The 21,106-nt window shown below is 50.5% G+C and overlaps 1 protein-coding gene across 1 annotated transcript; it reads right to left on the reverse strand.

Moving 5' to 3' along the window:
- Positions 1 to 15: 15 nt before the first annotated feature.
- Positions 16 to 18,366, reverse strand: LOC147096549 (uncharacterized). Its single transcript, XM_085973837.1, has 2 exons — positions 18,343 to 18,366; positions 16 to 1,326 (listed from the first exon to the last, which is right to left on the reverse strand). The coding sequence occupies exons 1-2, from the start codon at positions 18,364 to 18,366 to the stop codon at positions 16 to 18; spliced, it is 1,335 nt and encodes a 444-aa protein (XP_085829963.1).
- Positions 18,367 to 21,106: the final 2,740 nt, after the last annotated feature.

Consider the following 21,106-nt stretch of genomic DNA (forward strand, 5'->3'; position numbering starts at 1 on the left):
ATCCAACCCCTGCAGTCACTTGTGAACTCGCTGGTGTCTCAGCAGGATGGATGACTGAGTGAATCCCTTCCCACACTCAGAGCAGGTGAACGGCCTCTCCCCAGTGTGAACTCGCTGGTGTCTCAGCAGGGTGGATGAACAAGTGAATCCCTTCCCACACTCAGGGCAGGTGAACGGCCTCTCCCCAGTGTGAGTGCGCTGGTGTACAGTGAGCTCAGATGACTGCCTGAACCCAGTCCCACAGTGCGAGCACCTGAACGGTCTCTCCCCAATGTGAACACGTTGATGGCATATCAGTTCCCCGGAACTTTTAAAGCACTTCCCACAGTCCGAGCAGTTAAAAGGTCTCTCGTCAGAGTGAACTCGCTGGTGTCTCAGCAGGGTGGATGACTCAGTGAATCCCTTCCCACACTCAGAGCAGGTGAATGGCCTCTCCCCAGTGTGAACTCGCTGGTGTGTCAGCAGGGTGGCTAACCGAGTGAATCCCTTCCCACACTCAGAGCAGGTGAACGCCCTCTCCCCAGTGTGAACTCGCTGGTGTGTCAGCAGGTGGGATGAATTAGTGAATCCCTTCCCACACTCAGGGCAGGTGAACGGCCTCTCCCCGGTGTGAACACGCTGGTGTGTCAGGAGGTGGGATAACTGAGTGAATCCCTTCCCACACACTGAGCAGGTGAACGGCCTCTCCCCAGTGTGAGTGCGCAGGTGTACAGTGAGGTCAGATGATCGCCTGAACCCAGTCCCACAGTGAGAGCACCTGAACGGTCTCTCGTCAGTGTGAACACGTTGATGGCGTATCAGTTCCCCGGAACCTTTATAGCACTTCCCGCAGTCCGGGCAGTTAAAAGGTCTCTCATCAGTGTGAACTCGCTGGTGTGTCAGCAGGTGGGATGAATTAGTGAATCCCTTCCCACACTCAGAGCAGGTGAACGGTCTCTCCCCAGTGTGAGTGCGCTGGTGTATAGTGAGCTCAGATGACTGCCTGAACCCAGTCCCACAGTGAGAGCACCTGAATGGTCTCTCGTCAGTGTGAACACGTTGATGGCGTATCAGTTCCCCGGAACTTTTAAAGCACTGCCCACAGTCCGAGCAGTTAAAAGGTCTCTCATCAGTGTGAACTCGCTGGTGTCTCAGCAGGTTGGAAGAATCAGTGAATCCCTTCCCACACTCAGAGCAGGTGAACGGTCTCTCCCCAGTGTGAACTCGCTGGTGTGTCAGCAGGGTGGATAACCGAGTGAATCCCTTCCCACACTCAGAGCAGGTGAATGGTCTCTCTCCAGTGTGAACTCGCTGGTGTGTCAGTAGGTGGGATGACTGAGTGAATCCCTTCCCACACTCAGAGCAGGTGAACGGCCTCTCCCCGGTGTGAATGCGCTTGTGTCTCGATAGGTCAGAGGGTTGGCTGAAGCTTCGTCCACACACAAAACACGTGTACAGTTTCTCCCCGCTGTGAACAGTGCTTTTTGCTTCCATGTTCAGAGGCCAGTGATATTCAGATCCGATGAGTCGAGTGACTCTGTCAGATCTTGAAGTGATGTTTGGTTTGAGCTTACCGTCTGTAAATCCTCCCCTTCCAGTGCCCTGTAAAATTAATTTAAAACAGGGAGCGTGAGAGACAACCCACAAGAAAACAAAGGCAGGTTGTGAAATTGAGCTCAGTGAATCTGGTCATTTGTGGGGCCGGCACTAGAAAAGTGACCATGAAAGCTGCCGGATTGCCATAAAAACCCAACTGGTTCACTAATGTCCTTCAGGGAAGGGAATCCGCCACCTGGTCTGGGCCTACACAAGACTCTGGCCTCTATGGGAGGAGAGAGAGAGAGAGAGAGGTGGGAGTGGGAGGGGGAGGGGGCGAAGGAAAGGAACTTTATACATCTGCAACTCGACCAGAACTTTGATAAAACCTCCAAAACCCACAACCTCCACCACCTAGAAGGACAAGGGCAGCTGTTGTATGGGAGCACCATCACCTCCAAGTTCCCCTCCCAGTCACACACCATCCTGACTCAGATATATTCATCGTTGCTGGGTCATAATCCTGGAACTCCTTACCGAACAACATTGTGGGAATACCTTCACCACACGGACTGCAGTAGTTCAAGAAGGTGACTCACCAGCCCCTTCTCAACGGGAAACTGGGGATTGGCAATATTTGCTGCTCTTGCGAGCTACGCCCACATCCCAAGAATGAATTAAAACAAATCTGTAGATGTAAACTGGATTAAAAGCCTGTACAGAAATACTTGTTCCTAAAACAATACTCTTTTACATTGTACGGACAGTGTCTGTGTAACAATCTAATCTCCCCTAGAATCCACCTCCCTTGACAGTCTCACATTGGAAATTGTTGGGTCCTCCTGGGCTCAGAAGTACTGGGGGTTTGTGGTAAACCACTGTTTGTATACTGTTTGTATTCCACTGTAGACATGCCTGGACATGCCTCGGCTGACTCCTCCCACAAGTCCTAGTATAAAGGTGGCTGCTCCCCAGCCCTTTGTATTCCTGGACCGGTCGACCACTCGAGGCAGACCTTCATTCTTTTTGTTAATAAAAGCCTTTAGTTACTCTCTTAACTCTCAGTCTTTTATGAGTAATTGATAGCGCATCAATTTTATTAACAACATTTTTATAATGGAGAAGATCCTCACACCAGCATGCCTGGACTTAGATCATTGGGAGGCGGACTCATCCACCAAGTTTACTCACTGGCTTAAGTGTTTCGAAAAATTCCTGACCGCCTCCGAAGCAATCAAATCGGAAGAGGACAAACTGGATGTCCTGACCTCCAAAGTGAACCACCGAGTGTACTCGGTCATCCAAGACGCGACCTCGTATGCGGATGCCATCAAGCTCCTCAAGGACCAGTACACGTGCCCAGTGAACGAAGTGTACGCCCGGCACCTTCTGGGGAGTCGTAAACAACAACCTGGGGAATCGACCGTGGAATACCTTCAGGCACTGTCTGTGCTTGGCCGGGCCTGTGGATGTAAGGATGTAAAGGCCGCCGTGTACACAGAGGAACTTATCCGGGACACTTTTGTAGCGGGCCGCCTCTGAACTCACACTTTCATTGGATGCAGCCTACCAGGGCATGGATGCCTACTCCTCTGCACTGTGGACGCCGCGGGGAATGACAGCCTGGGACACGGTAGGACCGTCTCATAGCGCCGTGCCACCCCAGCCACACCCCAGCAACGGCCCAACTACCGCAGCAGTGTCCCAAGGCCAGACAGCAGTGCCCCAAGGCCAGAAATGCTACTTCTGTGGCCAGGCAAAACACCCCAGAGCGCGCTGCCCGGCAAAAAACGCGACATGCTCGGGCTGCGGGAAGAAGGGACACTACGCTAGCGTCTGCAGGGCTAAAGCCACCCCGAACCCCAGCAGCGCCGCGTGTGGGCCATGCGGGCCGCCATCTTGGGCCTCCCCGGCCATGTGCGAACCACCGGTACAGCAGCCATTTTGGACGCCTCCAGCCACATGGGGATCATGGACGCCGCCATCTTGGATGACAGCCGGAACGCAGCAGGCCCCCAACACCGCCTCATCTGATACCCGCAGTGACACACCGACCCCTACGCTGGCATCCGTTACACTGGACCAAGCGAGACCGCACCAGCTGGCCAGCTCCACAATGGACATTAAGGTAAATAGTCACGATACAATCTGCCTTTTTGACTCTGGGAGCACGGAGAGCTTCATCCACCCCGACACGGTGCGGCGTTGCTCTCTCCCAGTCCTGCCTGCGCACCAGCGGATTTCTATGGCCTCCGAGTCCCAGTCGGCGGGCATTGGCGGCTACTGCGTGGTGACACTCGTAGTAGACGGGACTCTGTATGATAATTTTAAACTTCTGGTCCTGCCCGACCTCTGCGCTGCCGTTCTACTGGGGTTAGATTTTCAGTGCCACCTTAAAAGTGTTACGATGGCGTACGGTGGACCCCTCCCCCCACTCACAGTCCGCAGCCAGCAGCTTCCAAATTGCCCGCCGCGCACCAGGTGCAACCTCTCCACACTCAGAGTCACCCCCCCCCCACTGTTTGCTAACCTCACCCCCGACTGTAAGCCCATCGCCACAAAGAGCAGGCGATACAGTGCCGGGGACAGGGTTTTCATTAAAACCGAAGTGGAGCGGCTCCTGAAGGAAGGGATTATTGAGGGCAGCACCAGCCCCTGGCAAGCCCAGGTTGTGGTCATTAAGACCGGCGAGAAGCAGCGCCTGGTCATCGACTACAGCCAGACAATAAATCGCTACACCCTACTGGACGCTTACCCACTCCCCCGCATAGCTGATATGGTCAACCAGATCGTGCAGTACCGCGTCTTCTCGACCATTGACCTGAAATCAGCGTACCACCAGCTCCCTATCAGCCCTGAGGACCACCAGTATACTGCCTTTGAGGCAAACGGCCACCTCTATCACTTCCCTAGGGTTCCCTTTGGCATCACCAACGGGGTCTCCGTCTTCCAAAGGGAGATGGACCGGATGGTAGATCAAAATGCGTTGCAGGCCACTTTCCCATACCTGGACAATGTGACCATCTGCGGCCGTGACTTGCAGGACCATGACGCAAACCTCGAAAAATTCCTCCGCACCGCCCAACTCCTGAACCTGACATATAACAAGGAGAAGTGCATATTCCGCACAAACCGCCTCGCCATCCTTGGCTGTGTTGTGGAACACGGAGTCATCGGCCCCGACCCCGACCGGATGCGTCCCCTTATGGAACTCCCACTGCCCCACTGCCTCAAGGCCCTGAAGAGGTGCCTAGGGTTTTTCTCCTATTACGCCCAGTGGGTCCCCTACTATGCGGACAAGGCCCGTCCGCTGATCAAGTCCACCTCTTTTCCCTTGACGGCAGAGGCCCGCTTAGCCTTCCACCATATCAAGGAGGACATTGCCAAAGCCACCATGCACGCAGTGGACGAATCCATCCCCTTCCAGGTGGAAAGCGACGCGTCCGACTTTGCCCTGGCCGCTACCCTCAATCAGGCGGGGAGACCCGTGGCCTTCTTTTCACGAACCCTCCAAGGCCCAAAGACCAGACACTCCGCTGTTGAGAAGGAGGCCCAGGCGATTGTGGAGGCTGTGCGTCATTGGAGGCACTACCTGGCCGGAAAACGATTTACCCTGCTCACTGACCAGCGTTCAGTTGCTTTTATGTTTAACAACAAGCAGAGGGGCAAAATCAAAAATGACAAGCTCTTGAGGTGGAGAATCGAACTTTCCACCTACAACTACGAGATCTTGTACCGGCCCGGGAAGCTAAATGAACCCCCGGATGCGCTATCGCGTGGCACCTGCGCCAGTGCGCAGATCGATAGACTGCGGGCCCTCCACAATGACCTCTGCCACCCGGGGGTCACCAGGTTCTTCCATCTCATCAAGGCCCGCAACCTGCCTTACTCTATCGAGGAGGTCAGGACCATGACCAGGAACTGCCAAGTCTGCGCTGAGTGCAAACCGCACTTTTATAGACCAGACAGGGCCCACCTGATAAAAGCCACTCGCCCCTTCGAGCGCCTGAGTGTCGATTTTAAAGGGCCTCTCCCCTCCTCCGACCGCAATGTGTACTTCCTCAATATTATCGATGAGTACTCCCGTTTCCCGTTCGCCTTCCCCTGCCCGGACATGACCAGTGCCACGGTCATTAAATGTCTGAACGACCTCTTCACCCTGTTCGGCTTCCCCAGCTATATCCATAGCGACCGGGGCTCATCGTTTATGAGCGACGAACTCCGTCAGTACCTGCTAACTAGGGGTATTGCCACAAGCAGGACCACCAGTTACAACCCCCGGGGGAACGGACAGGTGGAAAGAGAAAATGCGACAGTTTGGAAGGCCGTCCTGCTAGCCTTAAAGTCTAGGGGCCTTCCAACCTCCCGCTGGCAGGATGTGCTACCCGATGCGCTCCACTCTATTCGGTCACTGCTCTGCACTGCCACTAACGCCACCCCTCATGAGAAAATGTTTGTCTTCCCAAGGAAGTCCACATCGGGGACATCGCTACCGCCATGGCTGACATCCCCAGGGCCGGTCCTACTGAGAAGACACGTGAGGACCCATAAAACGGACCCCCTGGTCGAGAGGGTCGACCTCCTCCACGCCAACCCCCAGTATGCTTACATTGCATACCCGGACGGGGGGAGGACACAGTCTCCATAAGAGACCTTGCACCCTCGGGGGCCGCAGTAACCCACTACCCACTACCACCCCCCCCACGATCCGATATCCAGCCCCAGCAGACGGCAGGCCTGGGTCCTGCGACCCGCTCGACATCTACGAGGACGACACGCCAGCGCCACAGCCTACGCGGGACTTGACGCCGGAAGCTTCACTACCCCTGCCGTCGCCACGCCGATCACAGCGGCAGGCAAGACCTCCGGAGCGACTCCAATACATTGACTTTTGATACACTTCACCCCGCCGGACTCAATTTTAAACAAGGGGTGAATGTGGTAAACCACTGTTTGTATACTGTTTGTATTCCACTGTAGACATGCCTGGACATGCCTCGGCTGACTCCTCCCACAAGTCCTAGTATAAAGGTGGCTGCTCCCCAGCCCTTTGTATTCCTGGACCGGTCGACCACTCGAGGCAGACCTTCATTCTTTTTGTTAATAAAAGCCTTTAGTTACTCTCTTAACTCTCAGTCTTTTATGAGTAATTGATAGCGCATCAGGGTTAAACCCAGCAGCTTCTCCTGCATCTCCACTCCAGTTCAAACTGAAACATACAAACACAGAAACATGGAAGATAGGAGCAGGAGTAGGCCATTCGACCCCTCTAGCCTGCTCCGCCATTCAATGCGATCATGGCTGATCATCAAAATTCAGTACCCGGTCCCTGCTTTCTCCCCATACCCCTTGATCCCTTTAGCCTTAAGAAATATATCCAACTCCTTCTTGAATATATTTAATATATTGTCCTGTACTGCCTTCTGTGGTAGTGAATTCCACAGGTTCACCACTCTCTGGGTGAAGAAATTCCTCCTCATTTCTGTCCAAAATGGCTTACCCCTTATCCTTAGACTGTGACCCCTGGCTCTGGACTCCCCGGCCATCGGGAACATCCTTCCTGCATCTAGTCTGTCCAGTCCTGTTTGAATTTTATAAGTTTCAATGAGATCCCCTCTCATTCTTCTAAACTCCAGTGAGTATAAGCCCAATCGTCCCAATCTCTCATACGTCATTCCTGCCATCCCAGGTATCAGCCTGGTGAATCTTCATTGAACTCCTTTCACGGCAAGAACATCCTTCCTCAGATAAGGCGACCAAAACTGCACACAATACTCAAGGTGTGGTCTCACCAAGGCCCTGTACAACTGCAGCAAGAAATCCTTGTTCCTGTACTCAAACCCTCTCGCTACGAAGGCCAACATACCATTTGCCTTCTTAACCGCCTGCTGCACCTGCATGCTTACCTTCAGCGACTGGTGCACAAGGACACCCAGGTCTCGTTGCACTTCCCCGTCTCCCAATCTATTGCCATTCAGATAATAATCTGCCTCCCTGTTTTTGCCACCAAAGTGGATAACCTCGCATTTATCCGCATTATACTGCATCTGCCATGCTTCTGCCTAATCACCCAACCTGTCCAAATCATACTGGAGTTTTTCGGCATCCTCCTCACACACGCCCACCCTGCTTTGTGTTGTCTGCAAACTTGGAGATGTTACATCTAGTTCCCTCGTCTAGATCACTTATATATATTGTAAATAGCTGGGGTCCTAGGACCGATCCCTGCGGTACCCCACTAGTCACTGCCTGCCACTCGGAAAAAGACCTGTTTATTCCAACTCTTTGCTTCCTGTCTGCCAACCAGTTCTCGATCCAAGTCAGTACCTTGCCCCCAATCCCATGTGCCTTAACTTTACACGCTAATCTCTTATACGGTACCTTATCGAAAGCCTTCTGAAAGTCCAAGTACACCACATTCACTGGTTCTCCCTTATCTATTCTACCAGTTACATCCTCAAAAAATTCCAGTAGATTAGTCAAGCATGATTTACCTTTTGTAAATCCATGTTGACTTTGTCCGATCCTGTCACTGTTTTCCAAGTGCTCTGCTATTACATCTTTTACAATGGACTCTAGCATTTTCCCCACTACTGATATAATTCCCAGTTTTCTCTCTACTACCTTTTTTGAATAGTGGGGTAATATTAGCTACCCTCCAATCCATGGGAACTGTTCCAGAGTCTATCGAATTTTGGAAGATGACCAGCAATGCATCTACTATTTCTAGGGCTACTTCCTTAAGTACCCTAGGATGTCGATTATCAGGCCCTGGGGATTTATCGGCCTTCAATCCCGTCAATTTCCCAAACACCATTTCCCTACAAATACTGATTTCTTTCAGTTCCTCCCTCTCATTAGACCCTATGTTCCCCGACATCTCTGGGAGGTTATTTGTGTCCTCCTTTGTGAAGACAGAACCAAAGTATGTATTTAATTGGCCTGCCATTTCTTTGTTCCCCATTATAAATTCCCCTGATTCTGACTGCAAGGGACCTATGTTTGACTTCACCAATCTTTTTCTCTTCACATATCTACAGTTAGTTTTTATGTTCCCTGAAAGCTTACTCTCATACTCTATTTTCCCCCTCTTAATTAATCCCTTTGTCCTCCTTTGCTGAATCCTCAAATGCTCCCAATCCTCAGGTTTACTACTTTTTCTGGCCAATTTATATGTCCTCTCCTTGGATCTTATGCTATCCCTAATTTCCCTTGTTAGCCATTGTTGAGTCACCTTTTTTGTTTTATTTTTATGCCAAACAGGGATGAACAAATTCTGTAGTTCATCCATGCGATCTTTGAATGTTTGCATAGCCTATCCACCGTCAACCCTTTGAGCAACATTCCCCAATCAATCCTACCCAACTCGCACCTCATACCATCGCAGTTTCCTTTATTTAAATTCAGCACCCTAATCTCTGAGTCAACTACTTCATTCTCCATCTTAATGAAGAATTCTATCATATTATGATTGCTCTGACCCAAGGGGCCTAGCACAACAAGATTGCTAATTAATCCTTTCTCATTACATAATACCCAGTCTAAGTTGGCCTGATCTCTAGTTGGTTCCTCGACATAGTGGTCCTGGAAACCATCCCGTAAACACTCCAGGAATTCCTCCTCCACAGTATGGTTACTAATTTGGTTAGCCCAATCTATATGTAGATTAAAGTCACCCATGACAACTGCTGTGCCCTTATTGCACGCGTCTCTAATTTCCCGTTTAATGCCATCCCCAACCTCCGCATTACTGTTTGGCAGTCTGTATAACACTCCCACTAATGTTTTCTGCCCCTTGGTATTTCTTAGCTCTACCCATACAGATTCCATATCATCAGAGCTAATATCCTTCCTTTCAATTGTGTTAATCTCCTCTTTAAAAAGCAATGCTACCCCACCTCCTTTTCCTTTTTGCCTATCTTTCCTGAATATTGAATACCCCTGGATGTTGAGTTCCCAGCCTTGGTCACCCTGGAGCCATGCTTCCGATGTGGAAACGTGAATAAAATGGGCAATGAATTGGCTTACAAAAATGGCTTCACACAAGGAAAGTCTAGATTAGATTAAAAAGCAGCCCCAGCTGTGCAAAGTGCAAAAGCTAGCAGAACAGAGAATCTGCCTCAGCCTGAGGCCAAGTGTTAACGACGTGCTGACGACCAGATCAGGGCCACTGAAAGGGCCTAACTGCTGACTAGAGAATGATTGACTAGCCATTGTTCGGTGCCCACAGCAGTGAGACAAGTCAGGACCTGCTTGCCAGACTGAAGACCAGATCATGGTCAAACCGAAAGGGCTTGAGTAATTCCCATTGGAGAACGCTGGTTGCCAGGGAAGTGATGTAACAAAACACTTGTTGCCAGGAAAGTGATGTAGTGACCCTTGTCCCACGGTATAATAGGGGCTTCCCCACCGGTATTCTCTCTCTTAGCCAGAAGGCGTGTGGAACATCAAGAGGGTCAGACATCTCCCGGGGACGTAAATGCTGGCACCACGTGTCTAACCCGGTGTGACCCTCGGGACACGAATGTACTGTCAATATGCTGTATGACCACTCCGAACAGTAATGAATATGAATATAATGAAATGCTCCGACGACGCCACCTTCCACACCAGTGCTTCAGACATGTCTTCCTTTTTCCGCAACCGAGGATTCCCCTCTACTGTGGTTGACACTGCCCTCGACCATGTCAGTTCTATCTCCCGCACCTCTGCCCTCACCCCTGCCCCTCCCTCCCGGAACCACGATAGGGTTCCCCTTGTCCTCACCTTTCACCCCACCAGCCTCCACATTCAACGGATCATCCTCCGGCATTTCCGCTACCTCCAAAGTGGTCCCACCACCAAACGTATCTTCCCCTCCCCTCCCCTTTCAGCATTCCGCAGGGACCGCTCCCTCCGAGACACCCTAGTCCACTCCTCTATCACCCCAAACAGCCCTTCCTCTTCGCCTGGCACCTTCCCGTGCAAGCGGAGGAGATGTAACACCTGCCCCTATACCTCCCCCCTTCCCACTGTCCAGGGCCCCAAACACCCCTTCCAGGTGAAACAGCGATTTACTTGTACTTCTCGCAATCTAGTATACTGTATTCGCTGCTCACGATGTGGTCTCCTCTACATTGGGGAGACCAAACGCAGATTGGGTGACCGCTTTGCGGAACACCTCCGTTCAGTCCGTAAGGGTGACCCCGAGCTTCCGGTCGCCTGTCAGTTTAATTCACCGCTCCATTCCCACTCGGACCTCACCGTCCTTGGCCTCTTGTATTGTTCCACGGAAGCTCAACGTAAACTCGAGGAACAGCACCTCATCTTCCGATTAGGCAGTCTGCAGCCTTCCGGACTCAATATCGAGTTCAACAATTTCAGACCATAAGCTCGGCCCCCATTTCATTTTCTCTTGTAATTGTTCCACTCCTTTCCCGCCCCCCCCCTTTCCTTTTGTTTCTCTCTCACACCTGGCAGCTATCTTTTGCCCTGCCAGTACACTTTACACCCAATCTCAGCCTATTACCATCTCGTCTAGCTTCTAATCTCTTTTACTTCTTTTGTTTCTTTTATTCTTCTGTCCAATCGCAGCCCTGCCTTCGATCTAGTTTCTTTTCTTTCCAGTTTTGAAGAAGGGTCCAACCCGAAACGTCAACTCAAATTTCTCTCCACGGATGTTGCCTGACCTGCTGAGTTTTTCCAGCATTTTCTGTTGTTATTATGAATAAAATTATGTTGTTTTAACTCTCCGAACCCTCGAGCCTGGAATTCTTCGTACTACGGAACTCAAGAAGAGGACCAGAAAAACCCGGTTCTTACACCGGAACCCCAATCATATCATATCCGTTTACCTCTATTTGCGCAACTAATTCATCCACCTTATTACGAATGCTCTTCGCATTAAGACACAAGGCCTTCAGGCTTGTTTTTTTTAACACTCTTACACCTTTTAGAATTATTATTTACTGTGGCTATGTTTGATTTAAACCCATGATTTCTCTGACCGCCACCTTTGTTTTTCTCCTTCCTGTCTTTTGCTTCTATCCTTGTTTCCCTTTCCTCTGTCTCCCTGCTCAGGTTCCCAACCCCCTGCCATTTAGTTTAAACCCTCCCCCAGAGCACTAGCAAACACTCCCCCTAGGACATCAGTCCCGGTCCTGCCCAGGTGCAAACCGTCAGGTTTGTACTAGCCCCACCTCCCCCAGAACCGGTTCCAATGTCATAGAGTCATAGAGTAATACAGCACGGATAGAGGCCCTTCGGCCCATCGTGTCTGCGCCGGCCATCAAGCCCTGTCTAATCTAATCCCATATTCCAGCATTTGGCCCGTAGCCTTGTATGCTATGGCATTTCAAGTGCTCATCCAAATGCTTCTTAAATGTTGTAAGGGTTTCTGCCTCCACAACCCTTTCAGGCAGTGAGTTCCAGACTCCAACCACCCTCTGGGTGAAAAAGTTCTTTCTCAAATCCCCTCTAAACCTCCCGCCCTTTACCTTGAATCTATGCCCCCTAGTTATTGACCCCTCTACTAAGGGAAAAAGCTCCTCAGCATCCATCCTATCTATGCCCCTCATAATTTTGAACACCTCAATCATGTCCCCCCTCAGCCTCCTCTGCTCCAAGGAAAACAAACCCAATCTGCCCAGTCTCTCTTCATAGCTGAAGCGCTCCAGCCCTGGTAACATCCTGGTGAACCTCCTCTGCACCCTCTCTAACGCGATCACATCCTTCCTGTAGTGTGGCGACCAGAACTGCACACAGTATTCCAGCTGTGGCCTAACCAGTGTTTTATACAGCTCCATCATAACCTCCTTGCTCTTATATTCAATGCCTCGGCTAATGAAGGCAAGTATCCCATATGCCTTTTTTACCACCTTATCCACCTGTTCCGCCGCCTTCAGGGATCTGTGTACTTGCACACCCAGATCCCTCTGACCCTCCATCTTGCCTAGGGTCTTTCCATTCATTGTGTATTCCCTTGCCTTGTTAGTCCCCCCAAAGTGCATCACCTCGCACTTTTCCGGGTTAAATTCCATTTGCCACTGTTCCGCCCATCTGACCAACCCATCTATATCATCCTGCAGACTGAGGCTACCCTCCTCGCTATTTACCACCCTACCAATTTTTGTATCATCCGCGAACTTACTGATCATACCCTTTACATTCATATCCAAGTCATTAATGTAGACCACAAACAGCAAGGGACCCAGCACCGATCCCTGTGGTACCCCAGGAATTTGAATCCCTCCCCCTTGCACCATTCCTCTAGCCACGTAGTCATCTGAAATATCCTTCTATTTCTACTCTGACTAGCACGTGGCACTGGTAGCAATCCTGAGATTACTACCTTGGAGGACCTATTTTTTAATTTACCTCCTAACCCCCTATATTCAGCTTTTAGGACCTCATCCCATTGTTTTACCTATATCGTTGGTACCTATATGCACTACGACAATTGGCTGTTCACCCTCCCCTTCCAAAATGTTCTGCAGCTGCTCTGAGACATCCTTGACCATTGCACCAGGAAGGCAATATACCATCCTGGAGTCACGTTTGCGGCCGCAGAAACGCCTATCTATTCCCCTTACAATAGAATCCCTTATAACTATAGCTCTCCCACTTTTTCCTCCCGTCCTGTGCAGCAGAACCACCCACGGTGCCAGGAAGTTGGCTGCTGCTGCCTTCCCCTGATAAGCCATCCTCCCCAACAATATCCAAAGCGGTATATCTGTTTGAGAGGGGGATGGTCACAGGGGACCCCTGCACTACCTGCCTGTGCCTACTACTCTGCCTGGTGGTCAACCATTCTCTTCTTGCCTGTGCAGCCTTTACCTGCGGTGTGACCAACTCTCTAAACGTGCTATCCACGATGTCCTCAGCATCGTGAATGCTCCAGTATGTATCCACTCGCAGCTCCAGCGCCGCAATGCGCTCTGTCAGTAGCTGCAGCTGGATACACTTCCCGCACACATGGTTATCAGGGACACAGGAAGTGTCACAAGAATTACAGACACCCTATAAACTCTGCCGCCTCGCTCTTTATATCACCGCCGCCGCTCCTCATAGGTCCGCTGCTGTGTGGCTTACCTGCTCCCCCACCTCGCTTTATATCACCACCGCTGCTCCTCACAGGTCCGCCGCCGCTGTGGGGCCTACCTGTGCCTCAGATAATAGATGTAAAAAGTCACACAACACCAGGTTATAGTCCAACAGCTTTATTTGAAATCACAAGCTTTCGGAGCGCTGCTCCTTCTTCAGGTGAAGCGGAGAAATGCATAAAGACACAGCTTATATAGTCAGAGAATCATGTCTGACATGATTCTCTGACTATATAAGCTGTGTCTTTATGCATTTCTCCGCTTCACCTGAAGAAGGAGCAGCGCTCGGAAAGCTTGTGATTTCAAATAAAGCTGTTGGACTATAACCTGGTGTTGTGTGACTTTTTACATTTGTCCACCCCAGTCCAACTACGGCATCTCCACACCTCAGATAATAGATACATAGAAGATAGGAGCAGGAGTTGACCATTCGGCTCCTCGAGTTCCTGAAGGAAAGAAATGTGCAGGGTTACGGGGAAAGGGCAGGGAGTGGGACTCGCTGAAGTGGTCTTGCAGAGAGCTGGCACGGGCTCGACGGGCCGAATGGCCTCCTTCTGTGCTGTAACCATTCTCTGATTCTATAAAATATTAGAAAGTTTGTTCTACAGAAGCACAAGGTGTATCTGCTTTTATTGATGAATTCAAAAAGTCTGTAGTAAAACCTTGTGTCCAATGCGGGGAATAAAGGCCCACAGCCTCCCCGGGCCCCGGGCCCTGAACAAGGGACTGGAGAAACTCGCTGCCCTGCGATCAGTCAATCAGCAGGCGCTAGTCCCGCCCCTCGGGCTCCCCGATTGGTTGAAGGACACGCCGCCGGCTCGCTCCTCCAGCCCCGCCCACTGGGTGCCGCTAGTCCCGCCCCTCGGGCTCCCCGATTGGTTGGAGGACCCGCCGCCGGCTGGCTCCTCCAGCCCCGCCCACTGGGTGCCGCAAGCCCCGCCCCTCGGGCTCCCCGATTGGTTGGAGGACCCGCCGCCGGCTCGCTCCTCCAGCCCCGCCCCGCTCGCTCCCTATTGGTGGGAAGCTGCCGTCAATCAGGCCGCGGGCCAGGGTGACGTGTCCCCGAGGAGATCACGTGCACCGTCCAAGTGCCGCCGCTCGGTCCGGGGCCTCGCGGACTCTGAGGTTTTTCTATTTCTCTCGATTCTCTCCCGATCCGCCCCGCGCCATTCTGCACCCAATCGGAGCGGGGAAAACTCACTTCGCGTCACCGATCGCGACTCTGGAACCGACACCAAGGCCTTTCCCCGGAATGGCCCCGCACCGACTCCGTCCGACAGGATCCGAGTGCGCAGGCGCAGCTCCGAGTGGGGGAGGGGTGTTTGGTCTCCTCTGGGCATGCGCGGTCATTGCCCTTGGTGACCGGGAGGAGTCGCAGTGCCGGACACGGCCCAAACCGCCGCTCCGTGTGCGCATGCGCGGACTCTCGGCTGTGAAGCAACCAACCGCCAGAAGAGGTCGCTGGTGAGACCAGTGAAGGAAGAAAGACTTGCATTTATATAGCGCCTTTCACCACCACCGGACGTCCCAAAGTACTTTACAGTCAATGAAGTACTTTTGAAGTGTAGTCACTGTTGTAATGTAGGAAATGTGGCAGTCAATTAGCGCACAGCAAGCTCCCACAAACAGCACTGTGCTAATGACCAGATAATCTATCATTTTTTTATGTTGATTGAGGGATAAACATTGGCTCGGACACTGGGGATAATTCCCCTGCTCTTTCCCACATTACAACAGTGACTACTTCATTGTAGTATTTCATTGGCTGTAAAGCACTTTAGGATATCTGGTGGCACTATATAAATGCAAGTCTTTCTTTCCTGAAATAGTGCCATGGGATCTTTTACATCCACCTGAGAGAGCAAACAGGGCCTCAATTTAACATCTCATCCGAAAGACGGCACCTCCGACAGTGCCGCACTCCCTCAGCACTGCACTGGAGTGTCAGCCTGGATTTTTGTGCTCAAGTCTCTGGAGTGGGACTATGAACCCACAACTTTCTGACTCAGAGGCAAGAGTGCTACCCACTGAGCCACTGGCTGACACTAAAGAGCAAGCAGTTCTGACGAATGGTCATCGACCTGAAACGTTAACTCTGTTTCTCTCTCCACAGATGCTGCCTGACCTGCTGAGTATTTCCAGCATTTTCTGTTTTTATTAAAGAAACGAGGGAGTGATTGCTGACGGGAAGAATGTTGGGTCGTCCTGCGCATGCACAGCTCCCTGGCGGCTGAGGCGAAACACCGACTCGCCCCCACCTGAGCCGCGCACGCGTACCAGATGTTGCGGCTCCGCATGCACGCCCGATGTTCCAGCCGCGGGGTTTGTGTGCTGAGCATGCGTGTTGCGGCCCGATCGGGACGGGCGATTGTAGAGCAGGAGGGAGAGCGCGGGGGCCATGAGCACATGCGCGGGACTCAGAGTCAACAGAGCACTTTCTGCAGAGCCGGGGCCTTGTGGGTATTACAGCCGCCATTACTGCTGATCCTTTCAACCAACCTGTGCAGCAGCTGGGGCCTGAAAATCAGCTTCACTGCCCCTAGGTTCGGAAAGGGGAAAATTAAACAACAGTTTGCCTCTGATCCTTTTCTGATCTCAATTTACAGGGTTATAGAAGTGGAGCAGTTACAGGCGGGAAGCTCAGACCAAACATCACGTCAAGATCTGACAGAGTCGCTTGATTCATCAGGACCTGAATATCATCGGCCTTTGCACATGGAAGGAGAGAGCAGGGATCGCAACGCAGACAAACCGCACACGTGTTCAGTGTGTGGACGCGGATTCAGCCGATCGCCTGACCTGGTGAGACACGTGCACCGTCACACCAGGGAGAAACCGGGTAAAGGTGGGGACGGCGGGATGGGCTTCAGTTCCCCGTCTGCATTGGAAGTTCAACGGCGCAGTCACACCAGGGACAGTCTGTTCACCTGCTCCATGTGTGGAAAGGGATTTGTTTGTTCATCCCACCTGCAAACACACCAGGGAGTTCACACTGATGGGAGACCATTTCAGTGTCCTGACTGTGGGAAGAGCTTTAAAAGCCCCAAGGTACTAAAGCTACACCAACTTGTCCACACTGATGAGAGACCATTTCAATGTTCTGACTGTGGGAAGAGCTTTAAAAGCGCTCAGTATCTGAAGGGACACCAGCTTGTTCACACTGATGAGAGACCATTTCAATGTTCTGACTGTGGGAAGAGCTTTAAAAGCCCCAAGGAACTAAAGCTACACCAACTTGTTCACACTGATGAGAGACCATTTCAATGTCCTAACTGTGGGAAGATCTTTAAAAGCCCCGGGGAACTAAAGCAACACCAACTTGTTCACACTGACGAGAGACCCTTTAAATGTTCTGACTGTGGGAAGAGCTTTAAAAGCTCCGGGGAGCTGAAGGGACACCAGCGACTTCACACTGGGGAGAGACTCATGCAATGTTCTGAGTGTGGGAATAGTTTTAAAAGCTCCGGGGCGCTCAAGAAACACCAACACCTACACACTGGGGAGAGGCCGTTCACCTGCTCCGTGTGTGGGAAGGGATTCACTGTGTCATCCAACCTGCTGGCACATCAACGAGTTCACACTGGGGAGAGACCGTTCACCTGCTCTGTGTGTGGGAAGGGATTCACTCGGTCATCCCACCTGCTGACACATCAGCGAGTTCACACTGACGCGAGGCCCTTTAAATGTTCTGACTGTGGGCAGAACTTTAAAAGCTCCAGGGAGCTGAAGAGACACCAGCGAGTTCACATTGGGGAGAGGCCGTTCACCTGCTCCGTGTGTGGGAAGGGATTCACTCGGTCATCCAACCTGCTGACACATCAGCGAGTTCACACTGACGAGAGGCCCTTTAAATGTTCTGACTGTGGGAAGAGCTTTAAAAGCTCCGGGGATCTGAAGAGACACCAATACCTACACACTGGGGAGAGACTGTTCACCTGCTCCGTGTGTGGGAAGGGATTCGCTCGGCCCTCCTACCTGCTGGTACACCAGCGAGTTCACACTGACAAGAGGCCCTTTAAATGTTCTGACTGTGGGAAGAGCTTTATAAGCTTCGGGGAGCTGAAGGGACATCAGCGAGTTCACACTGACGAGAGGCCCTTCAAATGTTCTGACTGTGGGAAGTGTTTTAAAAGCTCCCGGGAGCTCAAGAGACACCAACACCTACACACTGGGGAGAGGCCGTTCACCTGCTCCGTGTGTGGTAAGGGATTCAATCAGTCATCCAACCTGCTGGTACATCAGCGAGTTCACACTGGGGACAGACCGTTCACCTGCTCCGTGTGTGGGAAGGGATTCACTCAGTCATCCTACCTGCTGGTACATCAGCGAGTTCACACTGGGGAGAGACCGTTCACCTGCTCCGTGTGTGGGAAGGGATTCACTCAGCCATCCAACCTGCTGACACACCAGCGACTTCACACTGATCATAGAATCTAACAGCACAGAAGGAGGTGATTCGGCCCATCGTGTCTTTGAAAGAGCTGTCCAATTTAGTCCCACACCCCAGCTTTATCCCCAGAACTCTGCAAACTAGTCCTCTTCAAGGACTCGTCCAATTACTGTTTGAAAGTTCCTGTGGAACCTGATTCCAGCATCCTTTCAGATGGTGCGTTCCAGATCTGAACAACCCTCTGTATGAAAACAATTCTCCTCATTTCACCTCTAGTTCTTTTAGTAACTATTTTAAATTTAAATCTGTGACCTTTAGTTACCGACCCACTTGCCAAAGTGAACAGTTTCTCTCTACTTTCTCGATCAAATCCCTCATCATTTTGAACACCTTTATTAGGTCTCCTCTTAACCTTCTCTGCTGTAAGGGGAACAATCCCAGCTTCTCCAGTCTCTCCACATAACTGAAGTCCCTCATCCCTGGTACCATCCTGGTCAACCTCCTCTGCACCCTCTCCAAGGCCTTGACATCCTTCCTAAAGTGTGGTGCCCAGAACTGTACACAAGACTCCAGCTGAGGCCAAAACCCTGCAGCTGTACAAAACCCTGGTTAGACCACACCTGGAGCACTGTGAGCAGTTCTGGGCATCACACCTTAGGAAGGATATATTGGCCTTGGAGGGAGTGCAGCGTAGGTTTACCAGAATGATACCTGGACTTCAAGGGTTAAGTTACGAGGAGGGATTACACAAATTAGGGTTGTATTCCCTGGAATTTAGAAAGTTAAGGGGTGATCTGATCGAAGTTTTCAGGATATTAAGGGGAACAGATAGGGTAGATAGAGAGAAACTATTTCCGCTGGTTGGGAATTCTAGGACTGGGGGCAGAGTCTAAAAATTAGAGCCAGACCTTTCAGGAGTGAAATTAGGAAACACTTCTACACACAAAGGGTGGTAGAGGTTTGGAACTCTCTTCCGCAAACAGCAATTGATGCTCGATCAATTGTTAATTTTAAATCTGAGATTGATAGGTTTTTGTTAACCAAAGGTATTAAGGGATATGGGCCAAAGGCGGGTGTATGGAGTTAGGCCACAGATCAGCCATGATCTCATTGAATGGCGGAACAGGCTCGAGGGGCTGAATGGCCTCCTTCTGTCCTATGTTCCTAACTAGTGATTTGTAAAGGTTTAGTGTAACTTCCTTGTTTTTGTATTCAATGGTGTGGAGATGCCGGAGTTGGACTGGGGTGGACAAATGTAAGAAGTCACACAACACCAGGTTGTAGTCCAACAGTTTTATTTGAAATCACAAGCTTTCGGAGTGCTGCTCCTTCGTCAGGTGAAGTGGAGATGTGCTGCCTTCCTTTAGGAATTCATGTTAGTTTTCCAGTTAATTCAGGGGTTTGAGTAATTTGGGTCGATTTCCATTGTGTGCCGCCACCTAGTGGATATTTGGTACCTAGCAAGTGCAGTAAAGCACAGTAAAGTGCAGTAAAGTAAACTACTGTATATCACAGACCTGCAGCCACACATGGTCTGGGAAGTTATAAGAACATAAGAAATAGGAGCAGGAGTAGGCCAATCGGCCCCTCGAGCCTGCTCCACCATTCAATAAGATCATGGCTGATCTGATCCTAACCTCAAATCTTCTATCATTCTCCATCCACCCGAACCCATGTGATCTCCCGGGAGAGGCGAAAAACCAGATAAAAAACCCAATGGCCAATTAGGGAGAAAAAAATCTGGGAAATTCCTCTCCGACCCATCTAGGCGATCGAAATTCGTCCAGATCACTCTGTCCCTATATTTTCTACAGTACTTACCTTCTGTAAAGGCGATCTCCACCCCAGCCAGGAACAGGAATAAAACCATCTCCTGAAATCTAACACAGAATTAGAACATAGTAGGAGCAGAACCAGGCTACACGGCCCCTGGGCCCACTCCACTACCCATAGGGCCATGACCATTCCGAACCTAGACTCATGTCCAATTTCCTGCCCGCTCCCCGTAACCCTTAATTCCCTTTACTTCTAGGAAACTATCTATTTCTGTTTTAAATTTATTTAATGATGTAGCTTCCACAGCTTTCTGGGGCAGCAAATTCCACAAACCTACCACCCTCTGAGTGAAGAAGTTTCTCCTCATCTCAGTTTTGAAAGAGCAGCCCCTTATTCTAAGATTATGCCCCCTAGTTCTAGTTTCACCCATCATTGGGAACATCCTCACCGCATCCACCCGATCAAGCCCCTTCACAATCTTATATGTTTCAATAAGATCGCCTCTCATTCTTCTGAACTCCAATGAGTAGAGTCCCAATCTACTCAACCTCTCCTCATATGACCACCCCCTCATCCCCGGGATTAACCGAGTGAACCTTCTTTGTACTGACTCGAGAGCAAGTATGTCTTTTCTTAAGTATGGACACCAAAACTGTATGCAGTATTCCAGGTGCGGTCTCACCAATACCTTGTACAACTGCAGCAATACCTCCCTATTTTTATATTCCATCCCCCTAGCAATAAAAGCCAACATTCCATTGGCCTTCTTGATCACTTGCTGCACCTGCATACTAACTTTTTGAGTTTCGTGCACCAGGACCCCCAGATCCCTTTGTATTCTTGTCACGCTCCAGCCTTGGACACTATTTGTCTGTAAGGACTTGAGAATGTTTTCGATGATTAGTGTACACTATATTTTGCAGAAAATGTTTAGTTTGTAACTTTTCTCTGTAAGCAAACTTACACAGCTAGCCGTGAAGTGCTCGCTCTCTGTCTAGCTGGTTAACTTGTAGCTGTATTTTGATGCACTATGTACAGGGCTAATTTAAAGAGAATGCCTTTCAGTTTGCTAAATGTATATTCACAGTAAGCTGTGTTTCCACGTGTTTTGGTAAGTTACATGCCAAATGTACTGTGTTGCTCAGGCGTACCTAAATTTGTGTATACATATCAGTTATGTGCTTGTATACTAATGTGTGCTTCCATTTCTGTATTGTATTTCAGTTTCACAATAACAATCTTTCAGTAAAGTTTACAAGAAAAGCCAAGCCTTGTGATTTTTATGGGAAGATATCAAGTTGTTAGCTACCTGTCTAGCTCTGCATAGGAACGCGCTGCAAGGGCA

Source organism: Somniosus microcephalus, unplaced genomic scaffold (genome assembly GCF_052327205.1).
Source record: "Somniosus microcephalus isolate GS21.2 unplaced genomic scaffold, FLI_Smic_1.0 unresolved_chr1, whole genome shotgun sequence".
Classification (NCBI taxonomy): domain Eukaryota; kingdom Metazoa; phylum Chordata; class Chondrichthyes; order Squaliformes; family Somniosidae; genus Somniosus; species Somniosus microcephalus.

Excerpts from the sequence above, each read along its gene's own strand:
- LOC147096549 (XM_085973837.1), bottom strand. The coding sequence starts at position 18,366 with ATGATGAGGGATTTGATCGAGAAA. Across the intron at positions 1,327-18,342 it reads TGAGGGATTTGATCGAGAAA|GGATTCACTCAGTCATCCCA; the intron begins GTAGAGAGAAAC and ends GAGTGTGGGAAG.